Source organism: Onychostruthus taczanowskii, unplaced genomic scaffold (genome assembly GCF_017590055.1).
Source record: "Onychostruthus taczanowskii isolate IOZ18803 unplaced genomic scaffold, ASM1759005v1 scaffold7, whole genome shotgun sequence".
Classification (NCBI taxonomy): domain Eukaryota; kingdom Metazoa; phylum Chordata; class Aves; order Passeriformes; family Passeridae; genus Onychostruthus; species Onychostruthus taczanowskii.
In genome coordinates, this window is record NW_024504786.1 from 10,474,509 (window position 1) to 10,500,190 (window position 25,682).

General features: G+C 39.6%; 2 protein-coding genes across 4 annotated transcripts in view; one reads left to right on the forward strand and one right to left on the reverse strand.

The window, feature by feature from the left end:
* AK5 (adenylate kinase 5) overlaps positions 1-22,373 on the forward strand; it is an 83,577-nt gene extending 61,204 nt beyond the window's left edge. The window contains exons 11-14 of the mRNA XM_041421331.1: positions 7,777-7,940; positions 8,961-9,077; positions 12,905-13,066; positions 20,990-22,373. Coding sequence (XP_041277265.1) covers positions 7,777-7,940; positions 8,961-9,077; positions 12,905-13,066; positions 20,990-21,097 — 551 coding nt within the window. The 3' untranslated portion in view covers positions 21,098-22,373. The remainder of the gene's footprint in view (positions 1-7,776; positions 7,941-8,960; positions 9,078-12,904; positions 13,067-20,989) is intronic.
* Positions 22,374-23,570: 1,197 nt separating this feature from the next.
* The window catches only part of ZZZ3 (zinc finger ZZ-type containing 3), a 57,289-nt gene continuing 55,177 nt past the window's right edge, over positions 23,571-25,682 (reverse strand). For all 3 annotated transcript variants that reach the window (XM_041421334.1, XM_041421332.1, XM_041421333.1), the window contains exon 13: positions 23,571-25,602. In XM_041421334.1, the coding sequence (XP_041277268.1) occupies positions 25,458-25,602 (145 nt within the window). In that variant the 3' untranslated portion in view covers positions 23,571-25,457. The remainder of the gene's footprint in view (positions 25,603-25,682) is intronic.

Consider the following 25,682-nt stretch of genomic DNA (forward strand, 5'->3'; position numbering starts at 1 on the left):
CACGGGGGATTTTACATAAAACTAAATCAATTTGTGCATTGTTCTTCCTGGGGAAAAAGAAAAGCAAAAAAGAACTTCCAAAATTAATAGTAGGTGAATGGAAATTTCATTCCGAACTCAAGAAGCATCAAAAAACATTCCAATACCTGCAGGTTGAGGGAGATGATGCTTCCTCCCTATTCAGCACTGCTGTGGATGCCTCTGGAGCACTGTGTCCAGTCTGGGCTCCCACTACAAGAAAGATAATGATTTACTGGAGTGAGTGTGGTGCAGGAACACAAAGATGTTTGAGGAATAGGAGCATCTGTCATTTGAGGAGAGGCTGGGAGAACTGGGACTATCCAGCCTGGAGAAGAGAAGGCTCCAGAGGATTTTACCATTACCTGATGGGAGGGAATGAAGACGGGGGAGCCTGAATCTTCCCAGTAGTGCCCAGTGACACGACCAGAGAAAATGGGGACAACTTAAAATGAAATCGATTTCACCCGAACACAAAACCCACTTTTTTATGAGGGTAGTCAAACACTGGAACAAGTTGCCCAGAGATGTAAAGTCCCCATGCTTAGAGATGTTCAAACCCCAACCTGACAGAGTTCAGATCAACCTGCTGCAGTTCTTTGACTAAATGATTCCAAGAAGTTCCTTGCAACCTAAAAGATTCTATTAAAAGAATGTTCTCATGTTGCAATTTTATCTCATGCTCTCTTATGCCAAATACAAGTTGACTCAATTTATTTCAACTCAATTTTTATGTGTTTGAAAAAGTAAAATGAGGTTACTGAAGAGTTCACTGGAGACTTTTCTTAAGGGAGGGGTGCACAAAACCTAATTTTCATTCTTTAAGCAAACTGTAATCTATGCTGACTGAAGTACACCTTCCTGCTAGTCTCTACAGTGAAAAATTTTCATTCTCTCTGTCTCACATATCTTATTGAAAAAAAAAATTGGGTTTGTACAAACAAATTTTTAAGAAAAAAAGAGAGCTCACACTCAAGGAATTTGCCTCAGAAATTGTCCATGGTAAAGCATATTCTTCATTTGCCTCTGGGAATCTTTTTCGTTTACAAGGAGTGATTTTAAATTTTCATCTATAATTTTTTATAAGACATCCAGTAACCATCTCACAGCTTAAAATTTAAATGACACCTTTTTCTTAGTTTTTTCTGCTCTGATTTTCTAGTAATTACTTTCTGGGAGCAGAGATAAATTGTACCTTAATCAAAACTCATATTTCTTTGTTAAAAAGGTTATTGTGAAATGTTTTACTAAGTCCAAACATGGATTAATTTTCAATAAATTATTTAGAATGATTCATACTTTTTCCCAAAATAACTCCATCTCCACGCACCATCCTTGCACTTCTGAAAAAGTTTCTTACAGTCTTATGAGAAGCGAGTGGGAGTTTTTTTAGGTTTGTTGGGGTTTTTTGAACAAAATGAGACCCCCATGGTTGCTCATTTGTCTGCAAAATCTTGACTTTATTCCACTTAGGTAGTGAAAGTAAATGGCATTCCCAGAGACAGATTTCTTGCAGCAGCTAAGTTGGAGTGGCCTCAAGCTCTTTTCCCTTGTGTTCTTTCCAGGCAGGTAAATCTGCAGGGATCACCTGCTGATCCACAAGCACTCCAGCTTTAGCTTTATACACACTACCCACATGCACATGTTTGTGCAGGCAGGAAATGTCAGTCAAGAGCTGAAATCTGATCATTGTGAATGTACAACAGTGAAAGAAAAACAGGAAGAAATCTCACAGGAGCAGAACAAAACTGTTTGGGATGGGCAGAAGTAAAAAAAAGCCCCAAATGTCAGTGGTTAAAATGCTCTGCTGCAGTGAGCAGTGCTGGAGATTTCAGCCCACGATACCTTGACTAGAGAGAGAGAGCAGAGAGGTTGGGTTAGAGCAGCCTGCTATGGGATACTGGAATGGGAAAAACTGTCTTGGGCTCAGGTGTTATTAGGGATGTTGACTCATTACACAGGTGTGTATTATTTCATGAGGAAATAATAAGATGCTTATAAAGGTGTTTTAAAGCTAGAATTTTAAAGATGTACATTTGAAGAAGTTTACAAATGAATCAAAATAAATGCACCATCTGCCATACCTGACAAACAGAGATACTGTTTATGACAAAGGGAAAGAAACAGGCAGTTCCCTCTCCCACTAATTACCCTTGAAAATTTTCCAAAAAGGGAAAGAAACAGAAATAATCTAATTAGCAAAAGTTTACATTAGAACTAATGTAGGAATTAATTGGAATAACAGTCAAGTTGGATTAATTAAGCAACAATGTCAATGTTCTATTCATATTGTAAAGCAGAGAAAGAGTACCAGCAAGTAAAAAATACAGGAGATAACAGCAGGATAATAAAAGAGGCAAAACAAAGATAAATTTGGCCAGTAAATAAAATTCAAGAGAAAAAAATATAAAGAGGCACAAAGATAAAATTGGGTTAAATATTCAAAACTTAGGTTGCCAGTCATTAAAAGACAAACAAAAAACCCAAAGAAAAAATTAAATATTCAAAACTTAGGTAATTATTGCCAGTCATTAAAAGACAAACAAAAAACCCAAAGAAAAAAACCCTATGTCATCAATTTTACCCACAATGTATGATGAACGATCTTCTAATTGTTAACTACTGCAATATTCCATATTGCATCCACAGAACTGTCATACATAACACAGTTTCTGGGAGCATTACCCCGCCCTGGCCTCTGCAGAAGCTTCACAAACATTTGGCTTCGGTTGAGGCTGAAAGTAAAACCGGAGGTTTCAGGAATCTTTCTGTGCTTTGGATCAGAAACAAACTCCCTGCTGAGTTGTAAATGAGGTGTTTAAAGCTTAGCTAATGTAACCACTCTCCTCTACAGAATCTTTGTTGTATTCTTGCTGATGATCTAAAGCTGGTAATTGCTTAAGCTCAATGTAGGAAAGACCAGCTTTTTAGCTGACACTGAAGATATTCTCACCACTTACACCTAGAAGCAGACAGGAGCTTCTTGCACACACACCAAAATTCAGTAAGTAAATATATCACAAAACTCAAACTCTTTATTTGTCCCAGGTATGTCAGACCTTTAATGACATAACCTAATTCAATTTATCATGAATTCAGGCCTGCTTTGAGTATAAGGTTTAACCAGATGAGGTCCCTTCCAATGTAAATTATGCTGCAATACCTGTATTGGAGCTCCTTGTGCAATCAGAAAAGCATACAGTACAGAATGAGCAGTACTGATAATTAAACCCCCAGTCAGTCCAAGCTAACTGTGGATGCTGTGCAAGGCTGATTTCCTTGACTTCCTGTGAAATAAACTTCACATTTGCTTTAAGAAGGATGAAAACTCAGTGATGTCCCAGGATATTGCATCAGTCTGCCAACACGCACAATGCGTTGTTTTCTAATGAAAATAATTTCTCAGAAAAAAAGAAATACAAAGAAAGTGTTGAAGGCTTTTGTTGTTGTTGTTGTTAAATAATAGCACAATTCTTATATGGTTTCACTTAGACTAAAATAATTTGTGAACAGCAGATGAGGTGCTATTGAGAAGCCTTCAAATGTCATATTCTGAAGTTAAGGCTTATTTTTACTTGTCTGTATAATCCAACCAGCATTGGTAAAATTGCCAAACTGATCAAGTCATCCAAAATTTTTCCTTGAATTTAGGGATAGGCTGACTGGAGTTATTTTGGTTTCAATTCAGACTTCTGAGGCTCCCTTGTGCAGCTAGGTTTTCCCCTGCAGGCATTTCTCCCTGATACAGGGATGATGCTCATTATGATAACAAGGTCTTGAAATTGAAACATTTTAAAATAAATAGTGGGACTGTCTTGTAAATCCTACTGCTGGCATTTTATATAAATGCTCATGATATTTTGGTATATGATAAATTTGTAAGATTTAAAATAGAGGCATCTAGGTCTGTCTGCATGACACCTTTGCTCTACCCGTATTTCTGGCAGCAAAGCTGGTCCGTGCACTGCTCCTATCGCTTGCTCCTGGCCCTGCTCACTCGCAGCAGCAGCCCCAGCTCCCTCTGTCATCATTAATTCATCTGCTGGTGGCGTTGTGCTCTAGGTCAGAGCTGTACATTTCAGTCACATGCCCAGGCTCCTCGGCATTCCCACTCTGGGGGACATTCGGGCAGCAGGGAGGAGAGCTGAGACCTTTGATCCGGGGCTGACTGCAGCTGAACACCCTGAAGTGCTCTTTGGGCAATTGGTTGTTACCACACTCACTGAGACCGCTCTTTTTTGCTCCTTGAAGGACTCTGTGAAGCATTTCTGCAGTCAATAATTAAATGGGGAAAAGTAACCACCTAAGTCAGCAGTGCTGCCAGAAAGTTATTTACCAGAAGACCCCTCTCACAGGCTGATGAATCAACATAATGGAAGGGAATACTGCTCTAAGGGGTTGCACAGACCTTTTAATCTGGCCTTGTCTGCAGAAAAGCAATACAGAGAACTGCTTTTAATTTCTGTGCTAGTACTCTGGTTCCACATTCTTGCTTACCATTTGTATCAAAAAGCACAAAGGGACACTCAAAGAGTTCTGTTTCCAAGAATAACCTCACTGATTAATACAATGTTCTTAATTTCTTTACCTGCAATTTTTGGATTTTTATTAAGCTACCAAATGAGCTTTAAAGCAAGGTCCACTGCACTGAGCAATACTAGGAAAACACAAAAGCATGCTAACACTGAAGAACTGCTGGTAATTCTATATTGCCCTACAGGCCATATCACACTCCTAATTCCTCTGGCTGTTTTCTAGGCTTTAGCTTTTTCTCTTCATGTCATATATAGAAATTGGAAGACAACATGATTAATCTGAATAACAAGTTATCATGAACCTACACTTTTTTCCCCCCCAAGTATACGTAGGCAGATCACAAGATGACAGCATACAGAAAAAATAACAGTGTTCACAAAGAATCTTACGCCTTCAAACAAGAGTGGGGATATATTTTTCTACTAACAATTGAGCCACTGGGAAAACTTGATAATCTTTTTCAATGCCCCAAGTGTTTTCCATATGAAAAACAGCGTAACAAGTTGCAGTGAAGTCTTAGCTGAAAAAATCTTTTTGCTAGCGTTTGTCATGTTTCATATGCAGCTGTTATTCCAGATAAACTTTCTTCACATTATTTTTTCTTTAGAAAAATGAACGGATTTAAGAAAAATATCCACTAAAAGTACAGGTACAATTTCTGTAACACTACAAATTCATTGTGAGCTTCATGGCTGCAGGATTAATTTGCTGTTAAAGCTGCTTATGTAGCAGTCTTTTAAGTATATAATCTGAGCAAGAAGGCAGCACCTAATTAGTAAGAAAATGCACTTTCACATCTTTTCCCACCTGATTAGCTCTATTTCAGTCACATTAAGGAACTTCAGAGGGAGACAAAGTAATATTTTCATTTCAGACACGTAAATTAATACTGGTGTAAAGGCCAAGTTGTGCTCGGCCCTCAATGCTGAACTTCCTGGGGAATTCAGTCTCTTCTCAGATCATGCCAAGCAAGAACTGTGGTCTCATTCATGGATAAGAAAGCACAAGACTTGATAAAGTGGGCTGTATGCATTTGTCAAGCAGTGGGATTGCTCTGCTACTCATCAGATGAATCTAAATTAATACCAGTGGCCATAAAAATTACCATTTTTAGGACATAACTTAATCAAATATGTTTTTTACTCTTTAAAGAGCTCAGCATGTTAATCTCTCCTTTGTTTGAACTCTTCTATTAAAAAATGGTCTTCTTAATTAATGTTTTGGAGGAACACTTATGGTACATGCCCTGCATATTGTGCCACTCTGACAGTGTTCTCTTTTAAAATACTAACACACAAAGGTATTAGAAGCACATCAAATTTTCTGAATATTTACCTGCTAAAAACCAAAAAACGTCCTTGTATTGTTATTTCTAAAATGAGATCTAGTTAATTTTGTATATGAGGAGAAATTATGAAATTTCTCATTGGGCTCTGCATTCAGAAGAGAAACAGCTATATAAGAAAAAGAATACAATAATCTTTATAGCTGGGTTTTTTTAATACTGCATATATACACCAAATAGGATTAAATTACTGCACTGTTAGCATATTCAAGGAGATAAAATGTGGAAACAAATGTATTGATCTAAAAAAACCCAAAACAGGCCAGAAATACTATTAATTGCCACTCTAATATTTAAGGGATTCATTACTAGTAATTTGCCTGTAATTTTGTTACATCTGTTTCTTTATAGCCACTCCTCATTTTTCCTTGTTTTCTTTCAACTAGTGTTTTTAGAAAACAATAATGTTCTTCATATTATGGCAGTAGGAAAACAACATGCAATCCACATTGACCAGAAGATAAACCTGCAACAAAGATATTTCTGGAAAAATTGTAGCACAGGTGTGATTCTCACACCACAGGCTGGGTATTCTCCTTGTGAAGCTGAACTAAAAGACTGCACATCACAGAACACAAACCCCTTCCTTTGATGCTACTCCTTTATAACCCAATTTTAATCTCAGCTACAATACTGCAATTTGCTTGAAAATTATACACTCAGAGTAATTATTTCTTACATTGAAAGCAAAAGTTAGAAGGAAGTTCAAGTGAGGCAAGAGATGGTGCTAAATTTGCTCTATTGTGAACGTATTATTCCTGTATTTGTTTGTGGAAGGATAAGGAAACAGGAAAGCCAGACATTTTCTAGCATCTTAAATGCATGGAGCAGAGCTGTGTAGCCCTACCTGCAAGTCCCAGCAGTTGATAAATAACACAGGTCACCTGCTGAAAAAACTCTACTGAAAAGGGTTTGAGCATTGTCTCCCTCCAAGGCTGTAATTACCTCCTGCTGCAGCAGATCTTCTGAGCAGATCCATCAGAGGCTGCAGAATTGCTGCTACACGCAGTGAGGTTTTCTCCACAAACTCACAGCAGGAATTGCCTTTTCCCGCCCGCCATGCTGTGGCACCAACATGGCGCCTCAGGGCCTCACCTCAGCTGTGGCAGCCGCGCTGAAGCCACCACGCTGGGACACCTGGCAAGCGGCTTCCAGAACGTTCCGTGGGCTGTCCCTCTCTCCAGCCAGGCAGGGGTGGCTGCAATGCCTCAGCAGGAGCCTAAAGAGAGAGGCCTTCATGCCACGGCTTTCCATGCCACGGCCTTGGAGCAGAGGAGAAGGCAGCGCCTGCACCTGCAGAGCGGCACAGGCAGAGCTCTGGGGCTCTGAGCTGGAGGCTGCTCGCTGGCCAGAGGAAGCAGGAGGCTGGAGGAGCCATTCCTGCCAGGAGAACATGCACAGCATTCCCCTGGTTAGTGCCCTTCCCCTCCTGGCGCTCTCTCCCACAGCTCATGTGGGCAGGACGGGGCCAGGTGCGGCTGGGAGCTCGTTGTTATTCCCCTCACAGTGCTGCAGTGAACATCGCTACGATTTGTTGCAGCTGTCAAACTGAACGAGTGCTGAGTGAAATACCCTTTTCCACAGGCTGTTTCATGTTTTTCCTTAACATGCTAATGGTGTTTTAGGAACAGGTTTTCCTCTGTGAGAATTTCACACTGTTGTGACTCCTTCAACTTCAACGCATTTTTGAGTCAGCACCGTAGTTGTATCAGAAGAGAAGTATATGACTTGTTCTGCTGTAGATAGTGTCTCTAAAAAAAAATAAATTGCAAAATAGTCAGTGTCATCAATTTCCTCCCATTTTCTTGGTGGGTACAGTTTGAGAATTGGAAGATTTTTGGTCTTTTCTAATTCTAGTTATTTTTTCCCTCACATAGGTGGCCCTGGCTCTGGCAAAGGTAGCCAATGTGAACAGTTAGCCAAGAAATACGGATTTACTCACCTGTCCACTAGTGACCTTCTCCAAAATGAATTATTGTCATTATCAGAGAGAAGTAAATTGATCAAAGACATTGTGGAATGTGGTGAACCTGTGCCTGGCGTGAGTGATGGTTTTATTTGGGGTTCTAATAGTTGAACAAAGGCAATGGTAGGTATATTGTCTAAAACAGTGGAAATAGATACTGGAGCTGATGGTTCCCATTTCAGTAAAATTAATCTGTAACCTCAGGGAGACATTTCCTCTTTGCCAAATCCGTGGCACTTGTTTCCCTTTTCAGTGCCAGTATTTCTTTATGTTTCACATAGGCAATAAATCAGACATGAAATACAGTGAGACAGATGCATTGCAAAATGTAAGTGTAAGTACAGGAAACAGAAACTTTATGTCCTTTTTATAGCGTTACATTTCAGATTCAGAGCTGGTCCTCCTGGCAGCTATTTTAAATTACAGTACCTGCAGCAGTTCCCTGCAGAGCTGGCTGCCATCCCAGAGTAGCTGGACTGCAGCTTAATGGAGATTGTGAAGGCAGAGGGTGTTGTTGTCAGCTGGACCTGACTTTTACATGGCAGGTCCACAGTCCCAACTCTTGGTGGGCCTTCTGCAACTGCAGCTAGGTCAGAGGATGTTTGTTAATGAAAGATACTGGGAAATGTTGCTCAGGGGCAACTAAAAGCTGTGCTTAGGCTTGATTTTGATTGCTTTTCTCTTCAGTGTGTTTGGTTAGATGGGGTCACTTTCCATGTAATATAATTATACCGGTGACATAGCAAAATGCAATCAGATAGAAAATGCTGCAGCAGTACTCTAGAGTTTCACAGGCATGAACACTCATTCTGAAACTACAAAATATTCTGAGCTATCTGGAGGGCACTTTGGGAAATCTTGGGTGGATTGCAGCATCAGATTTTTGTGGCACAATTGGTCCTGAGAGATTAAAAAGCAGGATGCCCTACTACCTGCAGGACAGAAAAACACCTGCATTCACAGGACCCACTTACAGCCAAACAGGACCGTTTTCAAGGGTGTAGGACTAAAGACAGTGCAACAAATAAAGGTATTTTTAATTAATTCAATCTTTCTTTTTAATTAATCAACTAATTCCCTCTCTTTCCTGTACAGGGTATGGTTCTGGAGCTACTGAAGGAAGCTATGGTTTCCAAGCTAGGAGACACAAAAGGATTTCTGATTGATGGGTATCCCCAAGAGCTGAAAGATGCAGAAGAGTTTGAGAGCAAGGTGACCATACAACTCTAATGCTGTTGTAGCTCCTGTAATTCTGGTACTGCTTCAGTCCCTCTCTTCAGCTGATTGCAGCAGGGACATGTAAAAAGCCAATACAGCTGAGCTGTGCTGCTGATCACTGAAATTTTGGCACCCCATCAGTATAGCAAACAGCTGTTGCCCTTACCTACAAAGAATCAAGGAGAAGTAGAGGCTGTTTTTATCTAAATTTAATGTAAACCAGAAACAATTCACATTTAGGGGAAAACATAATTTTAGAATCAGTTTTCTGGTTCTAGTGGATAGTGCTGTACTTCTCATGAAGATCTGATCAAGCACTATCTGATGCAGGATCATAAAAGTATGTATCTTCACAGTTAATATTTATTACCAGTAAGCCAGCTCTGCTCAAGCTTGCTGCCACTTGAAACAGCCAAAGACAGATTTAATTTTTGTGGTGAGTAACAGGTGGCACAGCCATAAAAAGAGCGTTCTGCAAGTGCCTGCGTGGCAGTTCCGAGAGCTCTCGATTTCCTCAGTATGTGCTAAGACCTCGTGAGAAGCCTCAGCCGTGCATTTCTCAGTCTGCAGGAAACACTCTGACTGAGCCTATGAGTGAATCTGCCAGGGTTTGGGAGAAAAGAAGTGGTGAATTAGGGATGATAGTTAGTATATGCTACATTATACACTCCAAAAATGTCCTAAACAAGTTTATAAGGTAATAAAACTTAAGTGAATCCCCTGTTTTCTTGCTAAGCCTTTAGCTGCTGTATTTATTTAGTTGATTACCATAAACGCCTAGCAAGATTTAGGCATCAGAAGCCAAACAAAATAATGAGAAATGGGATTTGCCATAGAAGTCATTCACAGAAATGTTGATTTATTAGTCCCTTTAATAAAATGCTGTAGACTATTAAAAAGATGCTGGAGATTTCTCTCATTTTGTGTCTAAGGAGGAACTATTTCAGCAGTGCTGTTTCTCTGGCAGGCATACATGTTGGTGTCCTGTGGACACTCCTCTATATTATGAAGTGGGATTTAGAGATTGGAGTGTCCTGCACTGAGGCAGGCAAATAAATCCTAATGCATCCCATGATGAAGCAGAGTTCCTTAAGTTCCCTGAAAGCAGCAAAAGGTCCCATAGTCCTGGACTACTTTCGGCATTTGCAGTAAAAGACAAGGACTTTAAGTGTCTGTTTTGAACGTGCTCAGTCCCCCCTGTTGTGCCTTGTATCCACTTTCCACAGGCTGGCAGTGAGCTGCTCAGTAAAACTGTACAGATTTTTTCAATGAGATGTTTTTGAGATGATGCTTTGCAGTTCTTTCCAAAGGGTGATGAGAAGTTCTTAAATTATGACTGAATGAAAAGAGATGCACATCAGGCCTTACTAATTAATGGCAGCAAAGTACAGATGAATAATGCTACATATCTACATGATATGTGAAAAGCTTTATAATTGTTAACAAAGACCTGTCCTATTTAGAAGACATCAATAATAATGCTTATGCTTCAGAGCTTGACTCATAAACAGAACGAGCTATGTAGAAACAGCTGATTTTCCAGCCAGTTTTACCCAATTCCCTTCTATAATGCAATTGTATTTTTCCCCAGCCATAATTCTACAGAAGCGCAAAACTCTGTTCCCTCCTCAGTCTTTCTACAAGGTGAAAAAACATTTTAAAATTACATATTCCTCAGCACCAGGCAGGAAGTACCCAGTGAGACAGAGTAAAGACCCAAAACATTAGACTTGTTTGGCATGTATTATTTAAGCTAAATTGTGTCAGGAAAATCATAATTTAAAAAAAAAAAAATAGCAAAAATTGCTGTAATACCTGATAAGGGCATTAGTTTCACTTTTTGTGGGTTTTAGTTTGGAAGAAAGATATTTCTGTAATGGTTTGAATTCCAGATAGCAATACTGAAACTTCTAAGAAAACCATGTACATTTTTCAAAAGCAAATCAGACTGAGTGTATCAAGCAAGATGCTATTATCTGATCCTATCAGTCAGTAGACTCCTTCATATCCTCATTGTTAGGTAATGATATGAGTATAACTGATAAAATGAATTATTTCCCATTTATTCTATTATAATTAGAACAAACCATGGAATTCCTCGTGTAAAACTGGGAGGAAATAACTTCTCACTATCCTAATCCAGTTATACAAAAAGGGCATGTGTTTAAGCCATTGATTAAGCCCACATCTTTTTTTTTTTTTTTTTTTTTTCATTCTCTGTGTCTCTTGCACTATTAAAACTGCCTTGTTGGCTTTTTTAATCCCCAAACCCAGTGCTGCTACAGCTAATAGCATTAATGTTTTCTGTGTGGAAAAAATGGGTAGATAAAAGCCTGTCATTGAACTGTCTGACATAATCTCTTGGCTTCAGCTTCTCTTAGAAAGTCACTAAGGGTAGTAGAAAGGTCAACACAATCCAGACACCCTCAGTCAAAGGCAGAAGGCCCGACATGAAATGTTTACCTTTAGAGTATTTCTTCCTTTGAGGGATGTCAACAAAGATAACAATGACAATTTCCATATATCGGTCATTTAGACTTTCTTTACTGTAGCCATGGTAAAAATGTGATTTTGTGATTGTCACTAGTGTGAAGAGCAGTCATCTTTTTCCAAGACTTCTCACTTTTTCCTAAAAAGTGTTTTCCAGATCCCTGCTGGAAAGGGAAGGAATGACGAAAAGACTGAGCATGTCATTGAAGGATTAAATACACAACTGCATGGAAAAATTAACTTTTTTCCCTACTGATCCTGTAATACCTTTATTTTGCTTGAGACAGTGGAATTTATGGCTTTGGATTCAGCCCAGCAGGTTTTGCTCATACAAAATCCTGTGTCAGAGTACTGTGCCTGAGCAGGGTGCGTGACAGTGCATGCCAAGATTTATGCTAAATGACATACATATTTTTCAGTGTTTCAGGGAAAGAATTATGATGAATTGTGTTTAGAACTTTTGGCTCTCTCCTGAAATACTATAAAGAACATTTTGCACTTTCTTGCCATTTCTTTTCTTCCCATAAAATACAGCAATATCTATGATCAAATGTAGAAAGAGACGATTATTTATGATCTTTGCCAGGCCTAAGAATAAAAATAAATAAATCTGTATTTATTTTTATTAGAGAAAAGGACAGACTCTCCCTCGTGACTAGTTTGGCACTAGCCAAACAACATTAAATGACCAGCTTCCCATAGAATTTGGAAATTACTTGCCAATTTGAAAATGCAGAGAAATGTATCACATCCTTCCATCCTCCCCTTGCAGCATGGGGAGGAATGGTGTGGGTACACTGCAAACAGGGATATAAAATACTCTGTGACATAAAGTAATTCAGAGGATGTATTCCTGTGAATATTTGATGGTGTCCCTGTGCCTGTTGTTACTCATTTCTGTCTCAAGTGGGTACACTTTTATGTGAACATTTCCTGCTACTGCATCTTGAAATACTAAGCTAAGTTTACCACTCCCTTTTCACACATTGAACAAAGAAAAGGCTACAGATACAGCTGAGTCAAGTATTGCATAAGTCCTGTACTGTTTGCATCAAGCAAATAATGAACTGACACTCTTCAGTCCAAGTAGCCAGAATTTGTCAGATCCTGTCTCGTTGTCTCTCTGTGCGGAGCCCAGGCAAGCACAGCCTTGCTCCTCAATGCTGGCATCCCTTAGTGCTGCTGCAGTGAGGGGTGCTTGTTAATAAGCATCTCCATAGACAAATACTATTTGCTAACAGATTCCTTGGTGACTGTTTTGGTGTTCTCCAAACAAAATCTGTTTTGCAGGGCCAGTGCTTTGAATGTTTGTTGTTTTCCTTCATCTCTAGATTGGGGAACCAAAGCTCGTGCTCTGCCTGGACTGCTCTGCAGAAACCAGGGGCAGCCAGAACTCTGAGAACACCGAAACTACTGAGGACAGGATTGAAAGCTACTACCAAGCATCAAACCCTCTGATTGCATACTATGAAAGCAAGACACAGTTATGCAAGGTAAATACTTGACCTTTTAAATTAAATTATTGCTTTTTACTTCAACTGTATGAGCAGTATTTGGAAAACACCGACATGGCACCATTTATGAACTGTTCCCACACTTTCCAGTTGTTCTTATTTTACAATTCCCTGGTTTGTTTGCAACTTCTGCAAACTTCTGAGATCCACAGTACAGTTTGGAAGAATAAAACCACAGATTTATCCTTAGTCAGAGAACATATCCTGAATCAATAACTCATCTGTGTAGAATCTCTTATTTAAAATAAATTCTAGAAAGCTTTTCTTTAAGTATTAGGATTTATTACTAAATAAGGGCTTTCAGAATAAGGATGAAAGATTATGTTAATCCAAAGCCCTTTAGTAAAATTTTTAAAACTGACAGTGTATATCCTGAAATAAAACAGGCCTTCATAAAAGAGAGATCTTTTTGCTGGAATAAACAACATGGTTATATTAATTTCAGTGAATTGCCTCAGTTTACACCTGCTCAGGATGTGATATTTTAAGCATTCTTTTTATTCCATAATCAATACTTCAAGACAAGCAAGAAAAAGTGCACTTAGCTGGTACATCTGTAGACACATTTACATAGAATTTTGGGGGTTTTTTTCTTTGTTTCTCTGCTCTGTCATGGCAAACTGTCCCTTATTTCAGCTACAGAAAGATCTAGTCCTACTGCTCTGTCTTGTCCTAAAAGAGAAAGAATCCAATAATAGTTTCTGAAAATATTATGGGATATATTTTTTCTAGAGGCTGTATCAAACATGAAAATCACCTGCCCCAAAATTTTCTCCTTTGCCAAGTTCCCAGAAGAGGAACGTGCAGCTAATTTATGCACCAATATCCTGACCTGAGGACAGGGTAAATGACACAATGCTGAGAAAAATGATACTCAGAGGAAGAGTTCTGATTTGTGGCTTTTCCTAATCCCAAGAAATGCACATAAGACAAAGCCTAAGTGGCAGAAAAAAGTTCCTGCTTACTTTTCATCTTTAGGCTTACAAAGAATTATGTGGTTTATTTGTTTTTTCTTTGAGAAGCTATCTTGCCAAAATTGCAAGGATGTGCCTAACTAAGAATTCAGTACAATACACAATACACCAACACAGCACAATGCCAAGAAAAACAGAGCTCTCTGTCTCAATATCCTATTCCAGGGAGCTGAGCCTACCACAGTGTTTCCCTTTTTGAAGCATCAGGGAAGTGACAGCCCCAAAGAGAGTGAAACTGCACTTAATACTTTCACACAGATTTTGCAGGCGTGGTCTGCCTCATTTCACTTGACAGGGAATTCCTTTGCCCTTCCTTAATGCTTCTGCTGCAAGTTCCTGCTCTGTCCCCTGCATAATGGCAAAACATGCAGTCCTTTCTTGAAAGCTGGTAGCTCATTAGCTCCTTAAGGAACCTGCCAAATCTGTGGGTCACAGCTGGATATGTGATTTGTACTTTTACCATTAATTTTGGGGAAGCTGACATTGTGTGTTTGCATGTTAGAAAATACCTGTGCTTTGCTTGAACTGTGTCTACACTACTTTTCTTACAGTGTCTGTGCATTGTCTGCACTTGCTTCTGGTGAATGTGGTGTTTACCATATATCCATCTTCCAGGTGGAACCATTGAATATGAAAGCTCTGTAAAATCAGCTTTATAAACATTATTGTGGAAAATGTATTTTAAAAGTATTTTAGTGGTGAATGTGTTTAAGCTACATGTATTGAAGAAAGCAGAGAGTCAAGGGGAAGTTTGCAATTCCCAGGGCATGGGGTTAGTTTCTTATTTATAGCAACAGATTTTACACGCAACCAAGCATTGACATTAGCAGCCACTGGGTGTTCTCTGAATGATGAAAGGAAATTCAGGTGGAAAGCAGAAAAACTGACAATAATAACTTCTGATCAAATATATCAAATATAGCTTCTGACTTTTTTTTTTGTTTTTTTTTTTTGTTTTTTTTTGGTGCAGTCTAAGCTAAAATAGTCTTTCAGGTTTTTTTATTTGTAATATCATGCATGCAGAAGACTGAGACTTTACCTAGAGGCAGTCTAACATGTTTTATATTTTTCTTTCCCATTTTAATTAACACATCACATATTTCCAGTGCTGGGGATTTGTTCATTCCAAAGTGGGTTTATCACTCTCCAACACTGACCAAAGCTGGCTGAAGATGTTAGTGCTGCCATGGAGATGCTGCTGCCTCTATAACTCTGTTTCCGGAAAGAACTGTGTGTGTGTTTCCTATCCATTTCAGATAAAGCCACCAAAGTTACTTTACCAGGGTTGATTTGAAGACTCCTTAAAATAAATTCTCATCTGTATTCATGGATTTATTTTAAATCACCCCTGTAACTACACATCAGAGGCCAGTGTACTCTTTTTCTTAGGCAAAGCTGGTGGGATTCAGGAGCTTCAGGGAAGCGATGCCTTCCTGAAGGTGGTATTTGGTGACCCAGATCAGTCTGTGATCCCAGGGTAAGCAGTGGCCAAAGCATCTGAAGAGAAGCTGTTTAAGAGATGAAGAGAAGAACTGTCTTAAAGAATCTTTGATTCCTGCCTAGGTTTGGTTTTTCAACAGAAGCAGCTCTTCAGTGAAAGGCCCACGTGAGCTGTATGTCCCTTGGGATTGCAGCAATGCACTTTCCTAAGCATGCAGAGGAGTGGGTGTTGAGATTCTAGAGGAATATTGGAGTCTAAATCCCACTAACTTCCACAAAGATTTGGCATTAACCTTTTCTAGCCAGCTTACTGCAGCGTGTGGCTGAGGCCCACTAAATTCTAGGTATTAATTGTGTAAGTGATCATGTTTTATAGGGCTTGACTGTGGCATCCAGCTCCACCTGGCCATGGGAAAGAAAATCAGAAATAGACTTGTGTAACAAGAAAATGGGGTTGGCATACTGGTGTAATATAATTTCTCCAGTTTAAAATCTAAATTTAGGGTTGGACAAAATTTCCACAGACTGGGAACAGCACATGACAACAGCGGGATGTATTTAACTTGTCCTATCTGCTCCAAAGGTTTTCAGTCCTGAAACAGGCTGATTAAATATGCAAATGTAAAATTCAGTCCTGGGCAGACGGCCAGCAAAAGGTCTGGTGTGGGAATTAGATGTTGGCTGTGCACTCAGCAGAGGAGGAACTGATCTGTCACACCACATCAAGGTGTGGTGAGAGTACAGTGTTAAATGAGCTTTCTTACTCTGTGCACTGGAACACAGAGTAAGAAATGCTTTACTCCATTTGGAACAGGCTTTAAGGCATGGTTGGATGGAGTCTGACAAACACAGTGCAGACAGAAAAACTCAGCTCTGACCTGGCTTGCTCTGCACTCATTTGGAATTCTCTCCCTGCTTTACTTGCACAGAAGAGACAAAGGTATATGGTTGTAACAGCATTCCCACTTTAATCACTGAGGATTTCATGACTTTCCCCAACCTGGAGTGATTGTGCATAGGTGCACTCATAACTAACTAATATGATATGTGGAACTGGAACATTTTTCCATTCTGCTGACCTCTGAACAAGAACAGTGACCTGGGGAAGCTGACAAATGATCAGGACTGTGTTGGAAGTTTCCCTTTGGCCAAGATTCCCTCTTTGTGTTTCTGCTCAGCAGTGGAGGCTTGAGGCATGCATGGACTGAGGGTGAAGGTTGTGGGTGCAGATGAAACACCTGTGAACCTGACAGGAATAAACAACAGCAATCCTTCCAGCACCCTGCTGAGATGAAGAACTGTGTACATATTTGCAAGGGAAGATGAACTGACTGAAGAGTGAAGGGCAAAGACAACAGTCTCCTCACTTTTCTGCTGAGGCATTAAGTTTCTAAATTGTGTTCTGGAAAGTAAAGTTGTGACTAACAAGTTAGAAATTTTTCTTTTTTATTTTTTTTTAAAATAAATTCATGTTTTGGGGATTTAGTTTAATATCCCATAATTTCTTTTGTAGTCAGTTCCAGAATACCCACCTAAGGAGTTGCAAGTGGCTGCTTTTCAGTAAGAGCTTGTACTGGAAATGCAAGGGCTGAAAGCACTGTTCTCAAAAACACTGCCTGCAAGCTGCCTGGTTCTGTGGGAATCAGGTGCTTCAGATAAATGACATTAAATGAAATGAAACAAAATGCATTATAGCAGTAGTAAGCAGGTAGACACTGTTGGTTTTAAATCTATTTCTCAGTGAGCTCCAAGGCAGCTGGACAGAAAAGTGCATCTGAAAATTTAGTAGACACTCGTGTTTTGACATGGCTAAATGTAAATCCCTTTGAATATATGGGTCTCTCTCAACTGAGAAGAAAGGGAGGGGGAAAAAAGATTGTTTTTAATATCTGACTCATCCTTTAAAGCTTTTTTGAAGTGACAGTATGTAGGAGGGTAGTAAGTAAAAGAGAAGAGCAATGCCTTGGTAGTCAAGCAAGACAGACCCGATCCTACCTAGCTAACATGAGACACCTGGTAGGCGTCTTACATACAGGTTTCCTTATTCAAAGTCTGAGGAAAAGGGCATGAGTATAACAAATAAGCCAAGCAGGGCAGAGCAGAGGATTAAGGGTGCCCAAAAACTCTGATTCTTTCAGATCACATGCTGTGAAAGCTGAGCCTACAAAATCCAATGGGAATTCGTTTTTCCGTGCTTATTTCCTTTCATTATTTTTTTTTTTCTCAGTGCTGTTCTACTATTTCTTTCTAAAATCACTTGCAGGCACATTTTCCATAACCATTATGAAAGAACATGTGACCATCCACCCTCTCCCAGCCTTCCACTTGTGAGCCTTCCCTTGCTGATGCCATTCTAAGTGCGTGTGGGGAGGGGCGACCTCCCCCTTTCCAGAAGGGGTAATCAATGGTAATAGTGAGAGCAGTTATGTGGTTTATTTCCATCTTTTGAAAGGTTCTCAGAGGCCCATTAACCCTGATAGATAAGGATGTGGGGAACAAAGGAACAAGTGATTCTCTATTCCCCCCTTGGTGCTTTGTGGCCCATTAGATGAGAAACTGATCTAGAAAGATACATCAGAAGCTTTAGCAGGGGATCATGGATAAAACACAGCAGAAAATGCATGTCTAATGTGAATAGGTCTCGGGGCAGTGTGTTTCAGTGGATTTACACAGCTTGATCCATTGCTGTGAGAACCAGGCGCTGCACGGTCTCAGAGAGATTTTCTAACACACTCTAGTGACAAAGACATAAATGTTGGTGACAACACAGCTGAGCTTGACTGACCTTCAGTACTGAATTCTACCTACTGAATTCATTCCAGAGTCTGTCCTCAGCCATCCTCTCTACAGACAGTTAGTTTCTTCTCAGTGGCAGTATATGTTTAGAGCTCTAAATTTCAAAACCTACAACAAAGGTAGATTTGTTGACAGAAAAAACTTAATTGGTTGATTTTAATGACAAAAGGAGCAATACTGTACTATAGGGATGGTTACTCCAGTAATTTTTCATATAAGCTCATTAAATTTCTCTGTATTTGAAGTTACCAAAAGCCATAGCTGCATTTCAAAACTGTGGAAAACTGTATGTGGATCTTGTTTTATGATAAGTCAGCCTTAAATAGCCTTGAAAACAGGCCTAATTTATGAGGTTTGTTAGAATCTGAGGAAGAGAAGTCCACAGTTTTTTCTCTGGAGCCGCTGAGAGTGTTGTTGAATTACTGTAGTACTAGATGTGAATTATTGGCACATTAAGTTAGTTTTGTGCCACAATGTTAAGTTAGTTTTATGAATTGGGCCTTTGTTGTTTAGGAGGCCAGCATGGGAAGCACTGGAGCTGTCATTAGTCAGGCCCATCCATATTTTATTGCCGCTGTTAGGAAGTCAGCATTCCAGCCCATCATAAAGGGTGGCAGTTTCCATGCTTACAGAACTAATTCTTCATCACAGCTCCCTAGATCTAGACCTGAGTAGCAGTTCCTGTTCTAAAGAGGTCACCAAAAAGCCAGTGGCAATCAGCTGTGCTGATAAGAGTAGACAGTGCAGAAGTATTTATGAAGTCAAAAGATAATAATAATACATATTAAGATGACAGCTTTGAAATGGCTGTGACCTTCACCCTTCATGCAGTATATTTCCTGTGGGATAGCCATATGAAAATAGTTGTCTTGGCAGTTGAGACAGGCCAAACCGGGTGTTTTATAGCAGGTGAGATGGCAGCTGCTGGTCTTGTTTTAACTGGAGAAGACGGACATTTGGTTCACAATGGTTCATCACTCCCGTTTTCTCTTTTTGCCTTTGTAAGTACCCCCCACTTCCAACCACTTCTGAAAGAGGTGCAGCCCTTGTGGGGGAACTGCCCTTTCTAAGGCATCAGCACATGCCTGCCTCTGCCTCAGCTCTACAGAGAGCAGCAGCAGCAGCAGCAGGAAGGGCAGTGAGGAGGCCTGGGAGCCGGCCAGGGTGCCCAGGGCAGCTCAGCTCCCGCTGTCACACACCCTTGCAGTGGGCCCGGGGGGACAGGGCCCAGGCAGGCACAGCTCCTGAAGGCTGGCCTGGCTGGGTACCCAGAGCTGGAGCTCTGGCTGTGGAATAGGCTGGGGAGATGTGCCAGCACTTCCCACAGGATGCAACGGGGACCGAACTTCGCAGCATCTGCGGGTGCCACCGAGAGTGAAACCCAAGCTCTGGAGAGTGCCTGCAGTCCCTGCTGGAGCTCTGCAAGGAGCAGCTGCTGACTCCCACACAAGACTCAGCACCAAGGGACTTAGATGTACATTGACTGCTGTACAGGAGCTGGCTGCAAGACAACATCATATCTGAGCAGAATTTCTTGGCCTATTTAAAAATACATTTATTTGAACATGAAACTCCTTTAATTTTCCTGCAGACCAGAGATGGCAGAAAGTATTATAGGCAAGGATGCCCCCTTCAAACACTACAATTGTCTGGCTTTCTAGTCAGCAACTTGGAGATGAAAATGCAGCAGTTCAGAAAAAGATCCTTTCACAAAGCTGTCATGGGTCCTTTTAATCTTGTGCAAACTTCATGTCATGCATGCATGAAAGACTAAGCATGGAGAAGCAGAGAAGAATCTTACTTTTGAGTAAAGACCAAATATCTCAAGCAGGCATTTGAGGAAAGGACTAATCAGCAGAAGCATCTGCATGGAGTACACAGCCAGTGTGAAAGCTGCTTCTGTCACTGCTGTGAGAGCTGAAGACAGCTCTCTTTCCTCAGGTGACACAGCATGGGATGGTCATGAAACTCCTTGCTCAGAACAGCTCAGTTCTGCCTCATGCTTTCCCAGGGAACAGAGACAAGTATTACTGGCTGCAAGTGCCATTCCTCTGTGCTGAAATGCAGCTCTCATCTTCAGCACAGGAAAGTAAATTCATCTTGTTTTTGTGAAGTACAGTGAAATGAAAAATAGCTTGGTCAGAAAACTGAATCTTTGGGGTGTTCAAGAAAAAAATTGCTTCAATGAAAGTTAAGTTCTTATACCACAAAAGCAGTGCCCTTCTAAAAGATAGGGTCAAAGGATGTCATAAAACCAGAACCAGTTCACCAAGTTTCCAAATACAAATGCACTTGAATACATTGATTTGCTAAGTTACTGTGGAGCGGCCAAAACCCAGAATGCTGTGCAGCCCTTCAGAAGGACCTCACCAGGCTGGAGTGATGGACAGAGACCTTGGCAACTGCTCTGCATCCAAGGTGTAACTTTACTTTAAAACATGAGTACTTAAAGCTCCCTCACTTGACTGCTGTACTTTGCTACAGACAATCCAGCCTGCAGAAACCTCTTACAGAAATCTGTGGAAACAAAATGAGTAATCTGGTTTATTAAGCTGCTCCTCTACATTAGAATGCTTCTACCATGAAGCAGGACAACTTCCATTTTATATTAGACCAGTTTTTTGTTGCAGTGTTTAGGTTCTGAGATAAATCTTTGTAACTTAATCAAAACTGGTTTTTTTGTGCTTCACAGGTTGATGCAGAAGGAACACAGGAGGATGTTTTCCTGGAAATCTGCAAGACAATTGACTCTTTTCTGAAAAAGGAAGAGGCAGCATTTTTTTCACCAGAAATGCAGTAATGGTGTGTAAGGTGTGTACACAGCCTTGCCCACATGCACCCCACAGCCATGATTTGCTGGTCAAAGCAGAGCTGCTCCCTTGGGAGGTACCTGGAATGTGTGCACGTGGCATTACTCTAGATGAAATCTTAGTTCTGCAAGTACACTCAACAGAAAGTGGTCTGTATGCTAACCCCACTCTGGGAACTGCATTTTGTTTTCTTGGGCATTTGCTCTTCATGAGCTAAAAGCAGCAAGGTGAGCAGCAGCTCTGGTTTTGTATTTCATGGTCACACACATTCCATGGCAAACAGAGCAGTGCCTGGCCAGCAGGGAGCTCTCCACCCACCCGTCGCTGTCCAGCAGACTGACATTAGGGTTATTGCATTCAAGTTTCCCATTGATTATTATTTTCTTTTTATTAACAGTGTTAATTTTTGTGGTGTCACTTAGCTTGTTCTTGGGCTTTAGTGCCTGAAACCTGTTCTCTGTAACACGCAGCTCTAAGAGAGCTGGAATTAGTCAAGCTGCAAGTTAAAATAACCTTTTCACACGTCCCCAGAACACTGTTGCAAGGAGAAAAATTCATTGAAGATACAGCTGAATGTTGTGGAAGTCTGTCAACCCATTATTGGGAAGCAGACACCACTTTTGAGACAGTCTTGTCTTCTGCTGGGAATGTTATGATTTTATAACTGACTTCCCACTTTTGTGAGCTGAGAATGTATTGTATTGTATAGTTAAATGTGCAATCCAGCAATGATCCATATTAACAGCACTTGTGCTATAGCTATTAAAGTCCATATATAAAGTTGGTTATGAGCCAGAACATCTCATGTCATCTTTGAATTTCACTTTGGAAGTATTTTAAATGCAAAATTCAGATCATCATCTGTTGTCTTGTACTGGCATTGCCAAAACTTGGGAAGGTGTGGTGGGGTGGGAAACCAAAAAAACAGGAAAATGTCAGGGATTATTTGATTCGTATTGCTTCACCTTTAGTAAGCCATTTATCTGTAATTTGCAAAAAAGTCTGTAAAAGTGCTATCGTATTTCCATTAGGTTAACTAAAATATTGTGGAGTTTCTTTGGTAATACTGACAGCTAAATAAAAGCTTGTTTGACATTGCTGTAAAGTAACTGCATCCTCTTACTGGAACTACTGGATGAATTTACAGTGAAAGTGGGTTGCATGATTGCTTGTAATGTCAAAGGTGTACTTTAGGTAGCAGATTTGCATTTTTAAAGTTACCTTTCTTGTAATGAAGACATAATACAAATAAAACATGTACAAAAATGAGGAGTAATGATTTCTGTTACAGTATATGTGGGTTTAATCCTTTTCAAAGCACAGTACATGACTTGAAAATATAGCTCAAATCAGCATGCTTACAGAGTATGTCATTTTTCCAATCAGGGCAGATTCTTCTGTTTCCTTTTCTTCCTTAGCATTTGCCCTGTAGATGCTAATTCAATTATTTTTTAGGGTCTGTTTTACATATGTTCTTATCCTTCACATCATGGATGTTCCTTCTTCCCTGGGTCCTTCTATAGCCTACATTTTACCTCTGGTGCTCTGGAAGTGCTTCCCCAGCTCCAGCCATGCCACTGAGCAGCAGCAGCAGCGCCTGCAGGACCACGGCAGCTCCCCAGGGCAGCTCTGGCCACACCAGCCCTGACACACCAACAGCTGCTGCTGCTGCTTTTTACAAGCAGAACACACTGCAGTTACCACAAAGTTGCAAATTCATCTGGGTAGGTTTTCTGGAGTATTTTCTATGATATTTAATTACAGTAAAAGTTATAAAGTGTGAAGTCTCACACTTGTGCAGGATGGGAACAAAGGCAACATACAGCTGCTATTTTGTTGGGGTTTTTAAAATTGAATTACAAAAATTATTCACCATACACTTTAATTTTTATTTCTGCTTCTTCTGTCTTTTCTGTGTAAAAAACAAAAAAAAAAAATCCCATGCTTGATTTGGTGTTATGTGCCTTAGATACCTATTTGCATACGTTCATAATGTATGCAGGAGCAATAGCTGTATATGCATGCATAGGGAAACATTAATATTTATACATATTCAATAAAATAGGACTTATCCAAGACACTCTTGAGTGATTCAGACTTGTAATTACCCTTTGGCTTCCAACCTTGTTCCAAGGATACCAAGATCTTTTGTTCTTTCCAAGTTATCCTAAACTGGTGACTATTTTCTCTAATTTACTTTTCTTATTTTATTCCCACTATTTTTTCAGGATATAAACAGACAATGAATGTTACCACAGATCCTCTTCCTGATAATACACCTTCACCAACTCTAGTTTCCTATAAAGACCATGAATGATGTCAAAGCATATTTTTATGGTCTTAGAAAGCCTCTCAGAGCAGTATCTTTTTCAATTAAAACTAAAATACATCATGTGACTTCCTATAAAGACCATGAATGATGTGGAAAGCATATTTTTATGGTCTTAGCCTCTCAGAGCAGTATCTTTTTCAATTAAAACTAAAATACATCATGTGAGTTTTGTGTTGTGTTTTTTTAAGGGTTATTAAATTTATCTAAGTATATGAGATACATAAGATATGCTTACATATCATACTTGCTCAGTGTTTTAGTAACTGTACTGTATTACTTTCTAAATAGATTAAATGCCTACATTCTTTTTTTTTTCTGAAGCAAAAAATAGCTACACCTAAAGTTACTGCAAAAATACTGACCAATTTGTAATTAAAGTTACTAGGTGCAGCCAGACAATTATCCTTCCTATTGCCATCTTTTGAAGTCAAATTAGTTTGTTTTCTAGCTAATTGCTCTGAGTATTCTAGCTTCAAAGCAACTGGAAGTCTACTACAGTTATAAAATAATCAAGTGTTTCTGAATCACAAGCTATACATTTCAATAAAAAATATATTAAGTAAAATATGTCACAATAATTACAAAGCTTCTCAGACAATGGTATACACTGTACCAAGGCTACTAAAATCTGGATTTTCTGTGGTCTGACAAAGAAGTCTGTGAGTGAGGAAGGAGAGAACTGGAATGCTAATCCTGCCGGGGCCAGAGCGGGATGAGCCCCGGGCGGGAGCGGCAGAGGCGGCGCCGGGTGACCGATCCAAGGGTCCTGTCCAAACTTTCCATCTTGATTAAAGAGTCAGAACTACACAGAAAGGAAGTCACAGCAAGCATTCTATATATAAACAGACTGCATCCACATAGTTTATTTCTCACAGTTCTCCTGACAATTGAACATTATTTAAGAACATACTGTATACACAGATAAGAAGAAACATACAAAATGTTTTAAATGATGCACAACAAAATCCAGCAGTATAAAAGAATGCATGTGAACCCTTGCTCACTGCTCAGGCTAAATTTAATCACTGTTTAAATAGTAATAAAAATACAATCTTTCATGGATCTTGTGCAGACTACAAAAGAGGAAAAATTATTACCATATATATGATTTATATTAGGCAGTTTTCTTTGATGAGTTGCACTAACAACTCCAAATACAGAGGCAGAAGGCTGTGTATTTTATTTTAAAGGAGTAAATGTTGAGTATTAGAGACTTTACACAGTTACTAGCACTGGCACTTTTCACCATATTTTGTACACATCACATGATCATCTTATATAACATTACATTTAAAAAATATATCTGAGTGACAATTTTATAACATTCACACACCATGAGCTGGTTAAGGAAGCAATGCCACAGTTGCCCCCTGTAGTGCTTCACTGTTGGTAAATAGAGTTCATTGTGGTTTAAAAAAAAAATTTAAAAAATTGAAGGTCAACATGATTAAGCAGCTCCAATTTAATAAAGGCCCTTAGCCAACCATTGCTGAGACAGTGAGTATTTTTAGAGTACAGCCTAGAAGCAAACACTGTCATTGGTTAAAACCTTGCCTAAAGAAGTCAGTTACTGTGCTGAAAACTATTTCACAACAAAACTGCAAGCTACTAAACTGTTTTTATATAAATACTTCATCTCCTCTGGATCTCATTATAACCAAGTTCTTCAAAGCCTTTGGAATTTACTCTATCTTTAATGTGTGCTCTCATTTCTGGCTCACCCTTTTGTATGTGTTTCTTTTGTTTAGATTCACCACCTAAAAGTGACTAATGTGGTGAAAGAAAAGTCTCCCAGTGAAACCTTCTGCACACTAGGAATGTTCAGCTGCTGTTCAGTGATCTAGAACCATGACAGCTCAAAGCTGTAGTTTGACAAGTACACCCAGGAAGCTGTCATGCTGTGAGTGACATTTCAGGGAAAGCAGAGTCTTTCCAAAATGTGCACAGAATTAACAATGGTGCCATTGTTATTTTTCAAAGAGGATAGTAAACCCAAGTTGGTAGATCTGCTTCCCATGTCATCTATTTGCTGGAAAGTAGTTTGGGTCAAGATAATTGTAACTGGTGCCCTGGGACATGCAGTAGTCTCTGTCTAAAAATGTCTCTGCTCTGTAAATAGGTTCTAACTGGTGATCTTCCTTATGAATCTCTGTTTCATGCAGACTGCAAGGGAAAGAAAAAGATAACAGTTTAAAAGTCAAATACTTTCCTTATGTTTAACTTTCAGAAACAGTGATCATATT